This window comes from Balaenoptera borealis (assembly GCF_965194805.1).
Source record: "Balaenoptera borealis genome assembly, chromosome: 6".
In the NCBI taxonomy this organism is placed as follows: Eukaryota; Metazoa; Chordata; class Mammalia; order Artiodactyla; family Balaenopteridae; genus Balaenoptera; species Balaenoptera borealis.
Window position 1 is genome coordinate 35,220,111 of NC_138863.1, and position 18,714 is coordinate 35,238,824.

Genomic DNA, 18,714 nt, shown 5'->3' on the forward strand with positions numbered 1-18,714 from the left:
TCTTTCATATGTGTTGTTACTAATTAGTGCCCTTTCTTTTCAGCTTAAAGAAGTCCCTTTAACATTTCTTGTAAGGCCAGTTTAGTGGTGATGAACTCCTTTAGCTTTTGTTTGTCTGGAAAACTCTTTATTATTCCTTCAATTCTGAATGGTTATTTTGCTGGGTAGAGTATTCTTGGTTGGATTTTTTTCTTTTACTACTTTGAATATATCATGCCACTCCTTTCTAGCCTGCAAAATTTCTGCTGAAAATCTCCTGATAGTCTTATGGGGGTTCCTTTGTATATAACAAGTTATTTTTCTCTTGCTGTTTTTAAGATTTTCTCCTTGTCTTTCACTTTTGACATTTTAATTATAATGTGTCTTAGTGTGGGTCTCTTTGGGTTCATCTTTTTTGGAATTCTCTGGACTTCCTGGATCTGGATGTCTCTTTCCTTTCTTGGCTATATAGTTTTCAGCTATTATTTATTCAAATAAGATTTCTTCTCCTTTCTCTCTCTCTTCTTCTGGGAGCCCTATAATGTGAATGTTAGTCCATTTGATGTTGTCCCATAAGTCCCTTAAATTATCTTCACTTTTTTTCCATTCTTTTTCTTTTTCCCTGCTCTGATTGGGTGAATTCCACTGCCCTGCCTTTGAGTTGACTGATCCTTTCTTCTGCTTCATCTGGTCTGCTGTTGAACCCCTCTAGTGTGTTTATCAGTTCAGTTATTGTATTCTACAGCTCTGTGACTTCTATTTGGTACTTTCTTATATTTTTCATCTCTTTGTTGAAGTTCTCACTGTGTTCATTCATTCTTCTCCCCAGTTTGGTGAGCATTTTTATGACCATTATTGAACTCCTTCTCAGCTAAATTACTTATGTATGTTTAATTAAGGTTTTTTCCTGAGGTTTTATCTTGTTCTTTCATTTGGAACATATTCCTCAGTTTCTTCATTTTACTTGACTCTCTGTGTTGGTTTCTATACAGTAGATGAAACAACCACCTCACTCAGTTTTGAAAGAGTAGCCTTGTGCAGAGGATGAACCTTATTGTTTGGCCCTGCCCCAGCTCTTAGTTGACTCTCAAACCTTTGTGATTGTCCAAGCAGCCTATTATATTTTTAATAACTCCCAGTAGTTGAGGATGAGCCAAGACCTGTCAGTGTCCCAAAGGGGAGGATCTCATCACCTAGATTGAGGCTGCTTGGAAGCCAGACCCTCAGGCGGCAGCTTTTAGAGCTATACAAATATATACAGTCCTGTGGGACTGCAAGTGTAAGCTCTGCTGGCCAACAGAGCCAGGCAATCTGAAGGTGTCCCCTTGGTGGCAGCTGCAAAAATCGGGGCTCCAGCTGAGTGTATAAGCTCTTTTCAGAAAGGTTCTGAGGAGCTGGAGCAAGGCAGAGAGAGAGAGCACCAAGATGGCATTCACAGCCTATGTTCCTTGAGAGCAGTTCTGTTTGGCAATACATGTGTGCCAAACCTGAGGCCTGTCCCTCAGGCCGAAGCACTAGGACAAGCAAAGAGGCCTCCTTTGCAGAAAGACTGGGGGATGTTCCTCAGTCTGTTGTCTGTGCAGTGTCCTGTAGATGTTAGCCCGCCAGGAACCATCTCTCTGATTGCCACAGTCCCATGGGACTCAGGAATGCAAGTCCCACCAGCCACCAGAGCCAGGGGATCAAGGGATCAAGGGGCATGCTGTGGGTGGCAAATACAAAAACCAGGGGACCAGATGCATGTAAATTTCCCCTTCAGGAGACACTGGCACTTTGGAGTGTGGCAGAAGGTGGGTGTGAAGATAGCACCCACCCTATGAGGTCTCTGGGAAAGATTATAGTCAGCCCCTAGATGCGTGTTTAATTAGAAGTCTGCCCCTCAGGCTGCAGTCATGATGATCAGCTAACAGATCTCTGTCACGGAAAGACTGAGCTTCTGGGTCTGTTGCCTCTTGTTGCATCCTGGGGTGGTAGCTGTTTAAGAACTCTTTCTCCATTGGTTACAGTCCGGTGGGACCCACAAGCATAAGCCCTACTGGCCACCAGAGCCATGCAATGTAGAGGTGTCTCTTGGCAGCATTTGCAAAAATTGGGATACCAGACAAGGCTATGAGCTCCTTTCTGGGTAACACCAATTGTTACAGTCCCATGGGACCAGGAATGCAAGCTCCACTGGCCTCCAGAGCCAGGCAATCAGGAGGTGTCCCCTGGCTAAGAGCCATAAAAAGTGAGGGTTCCAGACGAGTATAAAAGCTCTCTTCCAGGAAATACTGGTGCTCTGGAGCACAGCAAAGGGAGAGCATGAAGATGGTACCTGCTAGTCTTCATTCCCAGAGAGTGTTCCAGCAGGCTTCTAGATGTGTGTGTTAAATTAGACGGCTGCCCCTCAGGCCAGCACTTTTCTATCAGCAAGTGAGCTACTTTACTATTTAAGTCTGGGTGCAATTGGCCACCTTTGAACTGGGCCCTGGGGTGGGTGAATCTGAGCATGTGGACCCTGGAAGAGCTGTTTATCAGATTGCTATTGTTTGTGGGCCTCGGGACTTGAACCCTGTTGATTTTAAAGTTAAGTGTTTTGGGGGCTCATCTCTCAAGTGCATGTCTTAAAAACTGGGGAGCCCGATGTGGGGTTTGAATCTTTCCCTCCTCAGGGAGAAGATGCAGGTTTTGACTTTCTTCCTGGTTGCGGATTACTGCATTGGGGGACAGGTTTATGGCAAGATTGTGTTCCAGCTTCTCCTACCTGCTTCAATGTTGTTTTCTTATTTGCCCAATATGTAGTTGTCACTCAGCTGGCCTTTAAGTTTTATTTAAGAGGAAGTTGTTCCATATGTAGCTATAGACTCAGTGTGTCCATGGGAGGAGGTGAGTTCAGTATCTTCCTATGTTGTCATCTTGAACTGGAAACAATCTATCAAATGGTTTTTATATCATATCAAAAATCATATGATCATCTCAATAGACGCAGAAGAGGTATTTGACAAAATTCAGCATCCATTTATGATAAAAATTCTCAACAGAGCAGGTATAGTGAGGATGTACCTCAACATAATAAAGCCTTATATGACAAGCCTACAGCAAACATACTCAGTGGTGAGAAGCTCAAAGCATTTCCTCTAAGATCAGGAACAAGATAAGGACCCCCACTCTCACTACTTTTACTAAACATAGTATTGGAAGTCCCAGCCAGAGCAATTAGGCAAGAAAAATAAATTAAAAATATCCATATTGGAAAGGAAGAAGTAAAACTGTCACTATTTGCAGATGACATGATATTATATATAGAAAACCCTAAATACTCCATCAAAAAACTGTTAGAACTAATAAACAAAATCAATACACAAAAATCTGTTGCATTTCTATATGCTAATAATGAACTATCAGAAAGAGAAATTAAGGAAATCCAGTTTATGGTTGCATCAAAAAGAATAAAATGCCTAGGAATAAATTTAACCAAGGAGATAATAAAAAACCTGTATGTTGAAAACTGTAAGTCGTTAATGAAAGCAATTGAAGAAGACACAAATAAATGGAAAGATAGTTCCTATTCATGAATTGGAAGAATTAATATTATTAAAATGCCTGTATTACCCAAAGCAATATACAGATTCAGTGTGATCCCTATCAAAATTCCAATGACATTGTTCACAGAAGTAGGACGAACAATCCTAAAATATGTGTGGAACCACAAAAGACCCTAAATAGCCAAAGCAATCTTGAGAAAGAAGAACAAAGCTGAAGGCATCATGCTCCCTGATTTCAAACTATATTACAAAGCTATAGTAATTTAAATGGTATGGTATTGGCATAAAAACAGACACACAGATCAGTGGAACAGAAGAGAGAGACCAGAAATAAACCCATACATATAGGCCAACTGATTTACAACAAAGGAGCCAAAAATATACGATGGGGAAAGGTGTCTTCAATAAACAGTGTTGGGAAAATTGGATATCCACATGCAAAAGAATGAAACTGGACCACTATCTTACACCATACTACACAAAAATTAACTCAAAATGGATTAAAGACTTGAATGTAAACCATAAAACTCCTAGAAGAAAAAATAGATGGTAAGCTCCTTGACATAGGTCTTAGTGATGATCTTTTAATCTGACATGAAAAACAACAGAAGCAAAAATAAACAAGTGGGGCTACATCAAACTAAAAAAGCTTCTGCACAGCAAAGGAAACCATCAACAAAATGAAAAGGCAAACTACTGGATGGTAGAAAATATTTGCAAATCATAGATCTGATAAGGGGCTAATATCCAAAATATATAAAGAACTCATACAGCTCAATAGCAGAAAAACAAACAATCTGATTCAAAAATGGACAGAAGATCTGAATAAACATTTTTCCAAAGAAGACATATAGATGACCAATGGGTACATGAAAAGATGCTCAACATCATTAATCATCAGGGAAATGCAAATCAAAACCACAATGAGATATCACCTCATGCTTGTTAGAATGGCTGTCATCAAAAAGACAGGAAATAAATGTTGGCAAGGATGTGGAAAAAAAGGAACCGTTGTGCACTGTTAGTGGGAATGTAAATTGGTGCAGCCACTATGGAAAACAATATGAAAGTTCTTCAAAAAATTCTAAGTAGGACTAACATATGATCCAGCAATTCTACTTCTGGGTGTCTATCCAAAGAAAGCAAAAACACTAACTCATAAAGATATATGTACCCCCATGTTCATTGAAGCATTATTTACAATAGCCAAGATATAAAAACAACCTAAGTGTCCATTGATGGATGATGGTATAAAGAAATTGTGGTATGTGTGTGTGTGTATATATATATATATATATTTGCAACAAATGGACCTTGAGGATATTATGCTAAGTGAAGTAAGTCAGACAGAGGAAGACAAATACCATATGAGCTTTTATGTGGAATCTTAAAAACAAACACACAACAAACAAACAAAACCCAAAGCAAAAAAAACAGGGAACTGATTGGTAGTTGCCAGAGGTGGCGGGGGGTGGGGGGCGGTCAGTGGGAGAAATGGGTGAACTGTTTTTTGTTTGTTTGTTTTAGTTTAAACAAAATGAATTAAAAATAAATAAGGTAAAACAGTGTTCCCACTTCAGGCTTTTTATAGTGAATGGCAACTCAGCTGAAGAATCTTTGAAGGTTTGTCCAATACTTCTCGAATTCAAAAAACATCTAACTGTACCATGAGTTCGACTATTCTAGCAGTTCCCAAAATGTGTTCCATAGCACGCTAATTTTACCGGGTGCCAAAGGGTGCATTACAGAATGATTGGGAAATATGGATTCAACAAAGCTAAACAGGTGTCTTTACTATAGAATCTTTAATTTGTTAATATAGAGTTTAAAGCTTTAGGAGGAGAATAAAATATGCAGTAGCATTTCTCAAGTTTATTTGTGAAACCCTTTTTTCCTCAGTAAATATCTTGAAACTGCTATTCTGGGAAAAACAACTTGGGATACTCCTGGTTGTCCTCTGGATCACATCAGAATTTGTGAGAACTGAGTAATGTGTTGTGTAATTCCAGTGTAACGCTCCAAATTTTAACTTGCTGGTATTAACATTATGTGTGAGTTTGAAAGAGCGTATTCCAGTTGAAACAATCTTTTGTAAACTTGCTAATTTACTTATTGACCTTGGTGGGAGATGAGAGATGAGGTAGGTTGATACCTCTTGGCTCAAATTCTTGACGAAAACCTTTTTATTCACCCTGAAGGTAAACTTTGGAGACGTGTTCATTAGTTACTAAACCTGTAGATGCTGGTTTACAGGACCAGCTGGTTGACAAGAACCTGCTTCTCTATTTACAGGCGACTGATAGCGCCCAATGAAGAGGAAGAAGAAGGCGTGAACTGTAAGACTGGTCCTAAGCCAGTCCGATTTTTGGGGCCTTCCACCAGCACCCAAATTAAAGTCAAGAACTCGGCTTCCGTCAGGGTGCCTCCGGCCAGTGCCCCGCAGCCCTGGTCCCGGGCATCCGTGAACCCGGCTGCAGGAGGAAGGGCAGCTCAGCGCTCTGCACCGTCGAAAGCCCCGTCCCCGGTGGGCACAGGGCTGCCCGGGCATCCCCAGGCTGCCCACGGGACCGGGGGTGCTGAGAACGGGGCCACGCACCCACCTCCAGCTAAGGTTCTGCTCTCCGACAAAAAGGCCACCCCGCACCGAGTGATAAAACTGAAGCGGACTCCCTTGTGCGCTGCGGGGCCTTCCCCGCCCGCCTGCCCCGCGGCCAGGCCGGCGGGGTCCCCAGAGCCGACCCCCGACGCCCCCAGCGCCCTGGGCGCGAGGACTGAGAACGGGCGGGGCCAGACCGATTGATGGAAACGGGGCCTCAGGGTGTCCCGTTTGCCTCTCCGAGCTTACAGCCAGTTTAATACAAATAAGCGGCACTCTTTCCCGATGCAGTCGGGATGAAAGCTTGTTTCTTTCTATTTAGGGTGAATTGTGTGAAGTAGGAATGGAGGAGGGAGACTGTAAGTGGTTGGGCCTATATTTACTTCTCATTTTCCCAACGTTTAAATTATTTGTCTAGGGACGGTTTTAATTTCAGGTTTTTTAATGTGTGTGGGCTTTTTTTTAAAAAAATGTTTAATTGGTATTAAGGCAACAAAACAGTAGAGCAAAATCATCCCTAGCAAGTCCACTTTGTTGCTGAAATAATTATAGATTTTAGGCACTTATTTAATGTTACTCACAGCAGCCCAGGGGTAGGAGTGAGGTTTGGGCTTAGCTTTCAGTCTGGTGAAATAGAGAGGGTGATATTAGTGCTTCCCTGTGCTATGTCCCAGATGGGGGGAGATTTGAGAGAAATGTAGATCAAGGTGAACTCCCTGCAGGGCACTCTCAGTCTCAAAAGGTAGCATGAAAAGAAATGATATGGAGGGGGAAAAAAAAGACAGTAATTTGAGATCACACTTTGACTCTCACTTAATGGAACAATTTTCTTTCCTAGATTGGCTTTTCTTACTCTTTTCTGTTAACAGATTTATTTATACCTTGCCAGAAGATTTCTTGGAATAAGAACTATATAACATGTCATGGAATGAATTGTTAAAATATTTTATTTTTCATTTGAGTAGTGAAGTTTTGAAAGTACTTTGAAGAGAAATGTATTAACTTTTTAACTAAAGTTAATATTTTTTTTCAGAAATGACCATTAAAGAGTTATTCTGATTATACAATATGATTTTTTATGCATAAAATTTCCACATAACTTGAATTTAATATTTTAAAACAGAGTATTTTGATTAATCTATTTTTTCACAACTATTCAGTTGTATGTGTTTACACGTACATGTTATGTTTTATAATTGGATCACATATTTCTGTCTTCAGTGAGCAGTATGCCGTCAGTGTGTTAAAGATAAGTTCATAAAGCAGGGTACTTTTTACTCAGTGCTTATCATTGTACTTGTACTGGTTTAAAAGAGTAAAGTAAATATACTCAAAACATTACTTTTTACAAAATAAAAAAAACCTTTCCGTAAAAAGTGACATTTTTCTGTGACTGTACTTATTTTTAAGCCTTGGAGCCCTTTAGTAGTTTGAAAGCTTGTTCGTTTATATAGGTTATCTATTTCTGCTCACAAAATTGCTTTCTTGTCTAGTTAACGTATGAAATCGTTAAACCAATTTTGGATAGCTATCCAAATACCAGCAGCCTTTTTTAAATAAGTGGTTTATTTGGCTAGAAAAAGTGAATATTTAAAACTAAAGATTCATGAATGATATTCCCCTGGGGAATATATAAGATATTCAGTCACCTTGAAAAATACTATTACATAGAATCCAGGTCTTCTGAAAATTAAAGACCATAGTGAGTTTGAGAACTTCCATTTAGGATATTATTGGCATTGCTTGATCTACAACATTTTGAATTGCTGATTCATGTAAGAAAATTTTATACTAATGTGTATTTTACACATAATAAACATTTGTCTGGAAAGGAAACATGTTGAAGGTTAATCATGGTTGATTCAGTCAACAGCCTGCATTTCTTTGCATCAAGTAGTTTAAGGGACGTCTGTTGAGCACATTTGGCCTTTATAAGAGGAGAGTTTTTGGAATAACTATTGGGCCATGGTTCAGCTGAGGTGGAAAGGGACAAACCATCCCTTATGGGTATCAGGAGTCAAAATCAATTTCAGAATGCTCCAGTAACTTGAACATTACTTTATTTGGGTGTGGTTCCCTGGGGATTAGGTTCATTTCGCATGAAGACACATTTTTCCTAATACCAGACTCTGTGAACATTAAGAGTTGGTAACTCATCATAACCCATTGGTCTTCCTGGAAAATAAAAATTTTTTTAAAGGAAAGCATGCTTTATAAACAGTGATTCAGTGTCATTACTTTGGAAAAGTAGGTTTGTGCAGTTGTTGGATCAGAGGACGCAACAGAAATTCTGAATGGTGAGTAGAGTAGGTATTGCTCATATAAAAAAAGATAATTGACTATGCCCTTCCAGGCAGTCTGTGTTGAAAACTGGTTTGCCCTGGTTAAAACTGGTTAATTATAAGGTGGAGAGGCTAAGGCTGGCAGTAGGAATCTACTGAAGGATTTGTTTCATTTGTATTTTTAAATAATAAGTTTTTGTTTCAATATTGCTTTATGTTAGTTTATGAAGTATTTTCATATATTTTATTTCACTGTGTTCAGTTTGCTTTTTAGTTTCAGAACAACATAATGAAGGTAGTCTTTTCCAGTCCTTTAGAGATCGAGAAAATGAGGTTCAATAATGTAAAGGCCTTACAGTAATGACCGCTCCTCCACACACACACTTTAGCCGCGTAATCTAATTTCACAGAATGCCACAGCAGCACTGATCAAAGGAAAAGCCAGAGGGAGGAAGTAGATGTCAAACTGTGGATTTGTTTAATATTTAAAGTTTTTGAACAGGAAGGTATTATGGTATTAGATCACATGTCTGTCTTCTACTAGAGAGCGACTCTGCCACCTCTGTACTTGCAATGCCTGGTACACAGTAGGCCTCCAGTAAATTGCTGACAGGGCAACGCCCCCTCCCCCAATTATTTTATAAACTGTATCTGGTAGCGGTCTTCGGGGGTGCAGAAACTGATTTCCAACCTTGCAAAACTTATCCTGTCAGAACAAAGGAGATGCTGGCGGAAATCCCTTAATTTGGTGATTGTTGCTAATGACCACAATTACCGTTAGTAATGACCGTAACAGTTATATAACTTGTCAAGTTGTTTAAAGTAATTCAGAGACATGGCTCATGAGACCCCAGAGAGGTCAGACAGATACTGCCTGACTTCTGAGAAAGGAAAAAAGCAGTCTGGCCCCTCTCCTCCTGCTTTACTGCCCCTGCTAGACTTGCTGATGCAATTTCTTTTTCATTCACAGACTGAATCCTATTGCTTCCTTAGCGAGTGCTAACATTGAAAAAACTGTTGATACACTTCCCAATCTATGGTTAAATACAGTGTAATTATTATCAACTATACTTTGATTTCTAAAGAAAGAATTAATGTACAAGCATATTTGGCTTTCCCTGAGAAATTGTTCATAGAAGAATTTTTATTTAAATAGCATTTTGAATGTGCACAAAAATTTGTGGTAGTAAATTGTTCAGTAAAGGGAAAAATGCTAACATTTATATGAATATGAGGTGCCTTATAAAGGATTGCCTTATTTATACCTGCAATCCCTTTGAACAGCTTTAATCTACGTTTGGTAGGATGTTGGTTAGAAACTAAGTAGAAAATATGAACTTAATAAAATGAAGGGAAAGAGCTTTTACTATAGCAAATGAAAAATATTTTTAAATGATTTACATATGTGTATTCCTAAGTTAACCAGGAACTTTTTAATTATGGAAAATACTGTCATTTTCCCATATGCTGAAACTCTCCCTTGGAAACTGTCAACAAGTTGCTGAATTCCTCAGCCAGTGAGGAGTGGATGAGTGATTCTTTGTCGAGGGCTGCAGTTTTCACTCAGATGAAATCAAATGCAGGATTTCAAGCATGTAGTACAGCCAGAAAAGGAAACATCATGAATAACTAACAGAAAAAAAGATTGGTTTCCAGCTGTTTTCAGAATTTCATATCCACGGAATTTGGTTGGTGGAGCAGCCAAAGAACCGTTTTCACTTATAGTCCTGTCAACCTCATGAGCTACACATGGTTTATATTGTTACAGAAAAGCTAATTTTTCTTTGTTCACATGTGTTGCCTTAGACAGCCCATACACATTTCATATTTGCTGGCTAGACACTTCCTGATGTAAGCTGTGGCTGAGACAAACAGAATTTTACAGTAACTGTCAATCAATATTCTGTCCTACTTGTTTATTTAGCAACTTTTCATTTTATAATGGTGCTTCTCATACTTTCCTTTCTTTTACCCTAAAACCTTCATTACCTTAGTAAAATTGTGCTCAGCTACAGGAATGAATCTGAGGGCCTGAAGCTTAGAAGAGAAACTTGTTTTAAACAGCACTTTATGGAAAGAAAGAGATTGGAAAAAGTTGGAAAGGTTGGCTAAAGTTGGAAAAAGACAAATATTGCTTCCTTCTGCCAAGATTTCTTAAAAATTTGGACATTCTGCTTCAATAGCAGCTCTTTCAAGAACTTATGCCCTAATTTCTTGGTTTGGAAGATGTGGGAACCCAGCTTCTATGTAGATGACATGAATAGCCCAAGGACATCAGAAATTGTACATTTAGACTCCAGCTGTGGGCCAGACAGTCTGGATTTGATGACATAGGCTGAACCAACCAGGAACCCAGTGTAGCTGGAGGAACAAGGCACAATGTCTCTGCTCATTCCCTGTTTCTGTTTTCTTTCTCCAAAGCCCCTGGACCCTCCAGATCAGGGTTTTTCAACTGTGACACTATTGGCAGTTTGGACTGGATAATTCTTTACTGAGGACGACTGTACTGTGCACTGTAGGATATTGAGCAACATCCCTGCCCCAGTTGTGACAATCAAAATGTCTCCAGACTTTTCCAAATGTCTCCTGGGGTTGTGGGGTGGACACAAAATCGATACCCCCAGTTGAGAATCATTGCACTAGCTGGGTGACTTAACCTGAGCAAAATACTGGTAACTATTTCTCCTAACTGGGGGGTGTGGATGAGTAAGAGAACATTAGAGCTGTCAATCACAGGCAGGAGTGGAACCCTGGGAACTGAGGGGGAGGATGGTACTAAAGGAAGGTTGTCTCAGGCCTGCCAATTAAAGAATTCGATCCTGTTAGCTCTCACTTACATTTCTGGTTTTGGTGTAATATTAGAAACATTTTTGTTTGCTGTTCTAACCAAGCAACTATCTAATAAAAACTAAGATGTACCCTTCTAAGCCCTTTATATGTTAACTTATTTAATACAGCAACCCTATAATGTAGGTATATTATTATTAATCCCCATTTTTCAGATGGAGAAACTGAAGCACAGAGGGATTTGGTAAGCTGCCTTGCATCTAGTATGAGGCAAGGGCAGGATTCACGTGTATGTCATCTTCCTCGAGTCCAGGCCTTTAAGCACTATTTTAGGACCCTTCTTATAGGAGCTTTACATTCCTCCCAGAGATGAGCTAGCCAGGACTTAGAGCATTTGTGTGCCTCATAGCTATGACTTATTTATCAAATACTGTTCTAAGGGTATGCCAGATATCAACTCTTTGCCTCTTGGCTCCAAATCTACTCTTCACTGCCCTGCTGTGATCCTGGAGCTGGACCCCCTAAGCACTTCCCTTTAGCCAGCTGGCTTTGTCACTGGAGGGACACTGCAGCAGGAGGGGGCTTTTTCCTGGTTCCGTGAGTGTCCCTGTGGTCTTGCTCCCGCAACGACTGCTTGGTTGGGGTGTGGGAACCCCAACGGGCCCAAGTTTCAGCAGCAGCAGCAGCTCCCCGTCCCGTGGGTCTCCTGGCTGGCTCCCCAGATAATTCAACAATGCTCCTGCAGGAAGCTTCCTGGCAAGTTTTGCTGGCACCCCAGCAGGATTCCCAGTGGGTTCCGTGGCACCCCTGCAAGTGGCCCCCTGGTGAGTCGGCCAGCTCCTCCGGGGAAAGCTCCTCGGTTCTCCAGTGCCCTGGGGGGCGGGGCTTCTCCCTTGCCAGTACTTCAGGGGGCTACTTGGCCTCTACTGGGGCCACAGGGACACCCTCCCTCACATGGTCAGAGTCTCAGCCTTGGGGGCAGGGGTGGGTGGGGGCAGGGAGTTCTCCCAAACTTGTTCTTTCCTCTGCCTCAAGCTCTAGTAATAGCCATCCCAGTACCTGTATTCCTGTTTTCTTTAGTAGCTAATCCCCTTACTAATTATTACTTCATATATACTTACATTTCTCTCTCTATAAAGCTTCCCCGTATAAATTTATAAAGTGTCTCCACTCACATTACTCTGTGGCTACTGTCTCCCTACAAAGTACCAGGCATTACTCCAAGTGCTGTGCAAAGATTAACTTATTCAATCCTTGTAACAATCCTTCAAGGTAGGTATGGTTATTTGTCCCATTTACCCATGGAGAAACGGAGGTATTGAGATGTTTAGAAACGCGTTTACACAGCCAGCAGGTGGTGAGGCCCATTGTGAATCCAGGCAGTCTGCACCAGGGTCGGAACTTTAGCTGCTGCTCTCTTCCCACCTTCTCTAGAATTGATGTACTGGATTATTTTTCACGAGCCACTTAGAGTCCAGAATTTTCTAGGGGTATTAGAGAAATACTAGGGGTCATTCTTTCATAGCTGCTCTCTCTTCCTTGTATTTACTGAGTACGTACTGTGTGTCAGGCATTAGCAGAGGGGTAATGACATTATTGGCCACCTTGATGACAATAATTTACAAAAAGTGTGTGTTCTCTCAAAAGGCTAGGAATACATAAATCTAACTCAAACTTGAGTTAAAAAAATAGAATAGTTTTCTGTTTTTGACAGGAAGTGCTTTTTTTTTTGAAGCTGAAAAAGAATTTATTTAATTAATTGATTTATTTTTTTATTGGTAAAATTTTTTTTTTATACAGCAGGTTCTTATTAGTCATCAATTTTATACACATCAGTGAATACATGTCAATCCCAATCGCCCAATTCATCACACCACCACCTCCACCCCCCTGCCACTTTCCCCCCTTGGTGTCCATACGTTTGTTCTCTACATCTGTGTCTCAATTTCTGCCCTGCACACCAGTTCATCTGTACCATTTTTCTAGGTTCCACATATATGCGTTAATATACGATATTTGTTTTTCTCTTTCTGACTTACTTCACTCTGTATGACAGTCTCTAGATCCATCCACGTCTCAACAAATGACCCAATTTCGTTCCTTTTTATAGCTGAGTAATATTCCATTATATATATGTACCACATCTTCTTTATCCATTCGTCTGTCGATGGGCATTTAGGTTGCTTCCATGACCTAGCTATTGTAAATAGTGCTGCGATGAACATTGGGGTGCATGTGTCTTTTTGAATTATGGTTTTCCCTGGGTATATGCTCAGTAGTGGGATTGCTGGATCATATTGACAATTCTATTTTTACTTTTTTAAGGAACCTCCATACTGTTCTCCATAGTGGCTGTATCAATTTACATTCTCACCAGCAGTGCAAGAGGGTTCCCTTTTCTCCACACCCTCTCCAGCATTTGTTGTCTGTAGATTTTCTGATGATGCCCATTCTAACTGGTGTGAGGTGATACCCTCATTGTAGTTTTGATTTTCATTTCTCTAATAATCAGTGATGTTGAGCAGCTTTTCATGTGCTTCTTGGCAATCTGTATGTCTTCTCTGGAGAAATGTCTATTTAGGTCTTCTGCCATTTTTGGATTGGGTTGTTTGTTTTTTTAATATTGAGCTGCATGAGCTGTTTATATATTTTGGAGATTAATCCTTTATCCGTTGATTCGTTTGCAAATACTTTTTCTCATTCTGAGGGTTGTCTTTTCGTCTTGTTTGTAGTTTCCTTTGTTGTGCTTTTAAGTTTCACTAGGTCCCATTTGTTTATTTTTGTTTTTATTTCCATTACTCTAGGAGGTGGATCAAAAAAGATCTTGCTGTGATTTATGTCAAAGAGTGTTCTTCCTATGTTTTCCTCTAAGAGTTTTATAGTGTCCAGTCTTACATTTAGGTCTCAAATCCATTTTGAGATTATTTTTGTGTATGGTGTTAGGGAGTGTTCTAATTTCATTCTTTTACATGTAGCTGTCCAGTTTTCCCAGCACCACTGATTGAAGAGACTGTCTTTTCTCCATTGTATATCCTTGCCTCCTTTGTCATAGATGAGTTGACCATAGGTGCGTGGGTTTATCTCTGGGCTTTCTATCCTGTTCCATTGATCTATATTTCTGTTTTTGTGCCAGTACCATATTGTCTTGATGACTGTAGCTTTGTAGTATAGTCTGAAGTCAGGGAGTCTGATTCCTCCAGCTCCGTTTTTTTCCCTCACGACTGCTTTTGCTATTCGGGGTCTTTTGTGTCTCCATACAAATTTTAAGGTTTTTTGTTCTAGTTCTGTAAAAAATGCCATTGGTAATCTGATAGGGATTGCATTGAATCTGTAGATTGCTTTGGGTAGTATAGTCATTTCCACAATATTGATTCTTCCAATCCAAGAGCATGGTATATCTCTCCATCTGTTTGTATCATCTTTAATTTCTTTCATCAGTGTCTTATAGTTTTCTGCATACAGGTCTTTTGTCTCCATAGGTAGGTCTATTCCTAGGTATTTTATTCTTTTTGTTGCAGTGGTAAATGGGAGTGTTTCCTTAATTTCTCTTTCAGATTTTTCATCATTAGTGTATAGGAATGCAAGAGATTTCTGTGCATTAATTTTGTATCCTGCAACTTTACCAAATTCATTGATTAGTTCTAGTAGTTAAGGTGGCATCTTTAGGATTCTCTATTTATAGTATCATGTCATCTGCAAACAGTGACAGTTTTACTTCTTCTTTTCCAATTTGTATTCCTTTTATTTCTTTTTCTTCTCTGATTGCCATGGCTAGGACTTCCAAAACTATGTTGAATAATAGTGGTGAGAGTGGACATCCTTGTCTTGTTCCTGATCTTAGAGGAAATGCTTTCAGTTTTTCACCATTGAGAATGATGTTTGCTGTGGGTTTGTTGTATATGGCCTTCATTATGTTGAGGTAGGTTCCCTCTATGCCCACTTTCTGGAGAGTTTTTATCATAAATGTGTGTTGAATTTTGTCAAAAGCTTTTTCTGCATCTATTGAGATGATCATATGGTTTTTATCTTCAATTTGTTAATACGGTGTATCACATTGATTGATTTACGTATATTGAAGAATCCTTGCATCCCTGGGATCAATCCCACTTGATCGTGGTGTATGATCCTTTTAATGTGTTGTTGGATTCTATTTGCTAGTATTTCGTCGAGGATTTTTGCATCTATATTCATCAGTGATACTGGTCTGTAATTTTCTTTTTTTACAGTATCTTTGTCTGGTTTTGGTATCAGGATGATGGTGGTCTCATAGAATGAGTTTGAGAGTGTTCCTTCCTCTGCAATTTTTTGGAAGAGTTTGAGATGGATGGGTGTTAGCTCTTTTCTAAATGTTTGATAGAATTCACCTGTGAAGCCATCTGGTCCTGGACTTTTGTTTGTTGGAAGATTTTTAACCACAGTTTCAATTTCATTACTTGTGATCGGTCTGTTCATATTTTCTATTTCTTCCTGGTTCAGTCTTAGAAGGTTATACCTTTCTAAGAATTTGTCCATTTCTTCCAGGTTATCCATTTTATTGGCATAGAGTTGCTTGTAGTAGTCTCTTAGGATGCTCTGTATTTCTGCAGTGTCTGTTGTAACTTCTCCTTTTTAATTTCTAATTTTATTGATTTGAATCCTCTCCCTCTTTTTCTTGATGAGTCTGGCTAATGGTTTATCAAATTTGTTTATCTTCTCAAAGAACCAGCTTTTAATTTTATTGATCTTTGCTATTGTTTTCTTTGTTTCTATTTCATTTATTTCTGCTCTGATCTTTATGATTTCTTTCTTTCTACTAACTTTGGGTTTTGTTTGGTCTTCTTTCTCTAGTTGCTTTAGGTGTCAGGTTAGATTGTTTAGTTGAGATTTTTCTTGTTTCTTGAGGTAGGCTTGTATTGCTATAAACTTCCCTCTTAGAACTGCTTTTGCTGCATCCCATAGGTTTTGGATCGTCATGTTTTCATTGTCATTTGTCTCTAGGTATTTTTTGATTTCCTCTTTGATTTCTTCAGTGATCTCTTGGTTATTTAGTAATGTATTTAGTCTCCATGTGTTTGTGTTTTTTACGTTTTTTTCCCTGTAATTGATTTCTAATCTCATAGCATTGTGGTCAGAAAAGATGCTTGATATGATTTCAATTTTCTTAAATTTACTGAGGCTTGATTTGTGACCCAAGATGTGATCTATCCTGGAGAATGTTCTGTGCACACTTGAGAAGAAAGTGTAATCTGCTCTTTTTGGATGGCATGTCCTATAAATATCAATTAAATCTATCTGGTCTATTGTGTCATTTAAAGCTTGTGTTTCCTTATTAATTTTCTGTCTGGATGATCTGTCCATTGGTGTAAGTGAGGTGTTAAGGTCCCCCACTATTATTGTGTTACTGTCGATTTCCTCTTTTATAGGTGTTAGCAGTTACCTTATGTTTTGAGGTGCTCCTGTGTTGGGTGCATATTTATAATTGTTACATCTTCTTCTTGGATTGATTCCTTGATCATTATGTAGTGCCCTCCTTGTCTCTTTAACATTCTTTATTTTAAAGTCTATTTTGTCTGATATGAGTATTGCTACTCCAGCTTTCTTTTGATTTCCATTTGCATGGAATATCTTTCTCCATCCCCTCACTTTCAGTCTGTATGTGTCCCTAGGTCTGAAGTGGTTCTCTTGTAGACAGCATATATATGGGTCTTGTTTTTGTATCCATTCAGCAAGCCTGTGTCTTTTGGTTGGAGCATTTAATCCATTCACGTTTAAGGTAATTATCGATATGTATGTTCCTATGACCAGTTTCTTAATTGTTTTGGGTTTGTTTTTGTAGGTCCTTTTCTTCTCTTGTGTTTCCCACTTAGAGAAGTTCCTTTAGCATTTGTTGTAGAGCTCGTTTGGTGGTGCTGAATTCTCTTAGCTTTTGCTTGTTTGTAAAGCTTTTGATTTCTCCAATGAATCTGAATGAGATCCTTGCTGGATAGAGTAATCTTGGTTGTAGGTTCTTCCCTTTCATCACTTTCAGTATATCATGCCACTCCCTTCTGGCTTGTAGAGTTTCTGCTGAGAAATCAGCTGTTAACCTTATGGGAGTTCCCTTGTATGTTATTTGTCGGTTTTCCCTGGATGCTTTCAATAATTTTTCTTTGTCTTTAATTTTTGTCAATTTGAATTCTATGTGTCTCAGCGTGTTTCTCCTTGGGTTTATCCTGTATGGGACTCTCTGCACTTCCTTGACTTGGGTGGCTACTTCCTTTCCCATGTTAGGGAAGTTTTGGACTATAATCTCTTCAAATATTTTCTTGGTTCCTTTCTCTCTCTCTTCTCCTTCTGGGACCCCTATAATGTGAATGTTGTTGTGTTTAATGTTGTCCCAGAGGTCTCTTAGGCTGTCTTCATTTCTTTTCTTTCTTTTTTCTTTATTCTGTTCCGCAGCAGTGAATTCCACCATTCTGTCTTCCAGGTCACTTATCCGTTCTTCTGCCTCAGTTATTCTGCTATTGATTTCTTCTAGTGTATTTTTCATTTCAGTTATTGTATTGTTCATCTCTGTTAGTTTGTTCTCTAATTCTTCTAGGTCTTTGTTAAACATTTCTTGCATCTTCTTGATCTTTTCCTCCATTCTTTTTCCGAGGTCCTGGATCATCTTCACTATCATTATTCTGAATTATTTTTCTGGAAGGTTTCCTATCTCCACTTCATTTAGTTGTTTTTCTGGGGTTTTATCTTGTTCCTTCATCTGGTGCATAGCCCTCTGCCTTTTCATCTTGTCTATCTTTCTGTGAATGTGGTTTTTGTTCCACAGGCTGCAGGATTGTAGTTCTTGCTTCTGCTGTCTGCCTGGCCTGCGGTCCCCAGGGCTGTCGTGGCTTTGGCTGCTGAGGCCCCTACAGAGCTGGCAGCTTCAGTGAGGCTGCCCTCCCCTCAGGCTCCAGGGCAGTTCAGTGAAGAGACCCCGAGCCAGGAATTCCAACTCTGCGGAAATGCGGGCTCCATTCTGGGCGCAGGGGGTGGGACCGCTCCAGGAAGTGCTTTTTTACACTTACTTTCTGTACAGAGTCTTTGGTCCTGGTTGCAGTCATGGTTCTGAAATGTATATATATATATATATTTTTTTGCCAGAATCTACATACTCTCTCAAGCAAATAAATTTGCCATTGAATTTATGTATTCTCTAAAAACTGTGTGCAGTAATCTCTCCTGTGAAACTTGAACTTAGTGGTAGCACTGAAAACTCTTCTGAGCTGTAGAGTTCACAAACAAGGGGGCTTCTGAAAATCCATCACCAAAAACAATTTGTGAGAAACTTGTGTGTTTCTCAGATAGCATGACTGGATACAGATGGGAGTTCCTTTGCCTGAGGGGCTGCTGTAATGAGATTAAACTCTGGTTTGGGCTGATCTGCCTCCAAGGCTTGGGGACTTGGTTCTTGGAAACAAAGAACAGACAGAAAACTCCTTTAGGAGTTATAAAGGTTTGTTGGGAATAGGATGAAAAAAAAGTCCTTTTAACAGTTTGCAATGAATAGTATTAAAATTGTGCCTCAAATTCTTCAGCTAACAAG

The 18,714-nt window shown here is 39.5% G+C and overlaps 1 protein-coding gene and 1 long non-coding RNA gene across 2 annotated transcripts in view; one reads left to right on the forward strand and one right to left on the reverse strand.

Moving 5' to 3' along the window:
* The window catches only part of KCTD18 (potassium channel tetramerization domain containing 18), a 29,307-nt gene extending 21,828 nt beyond the window's left edge, over window positions 1-7,479 (forward strand). Inside the window, exon 7 of the mRNA XM_082397400.1 lies at window positions 5,796-7,479. Within this exon, the coding sequence (XP_082253526.1) occupies window positions 5,796-6,303 (508 nt within the window). The 3' untranslated portion in view covers window positions 6,304-7,479. The remainder of the gene's footprint in view (window positions 1-5,795) is intronic.
* A 2,946-nt stretch (window positions 7,480-10,425) lies between these two features.
* Window positions 10,426-15,229, reverse strand: LOC309631280. Its single transcript, XR_014246174.1, has 2 exons — window positions 13,929-15,229; window positions 10,426-13,870 (listed from the first exon to the last, which is right to left on the reverse strand). It is a non-coding gene; the product is annotated as an uncharacterized lncRNA (long non-coding RNA).
* Window positions 15,230-18,714: the final 3,485 nt, after the last annotated feature.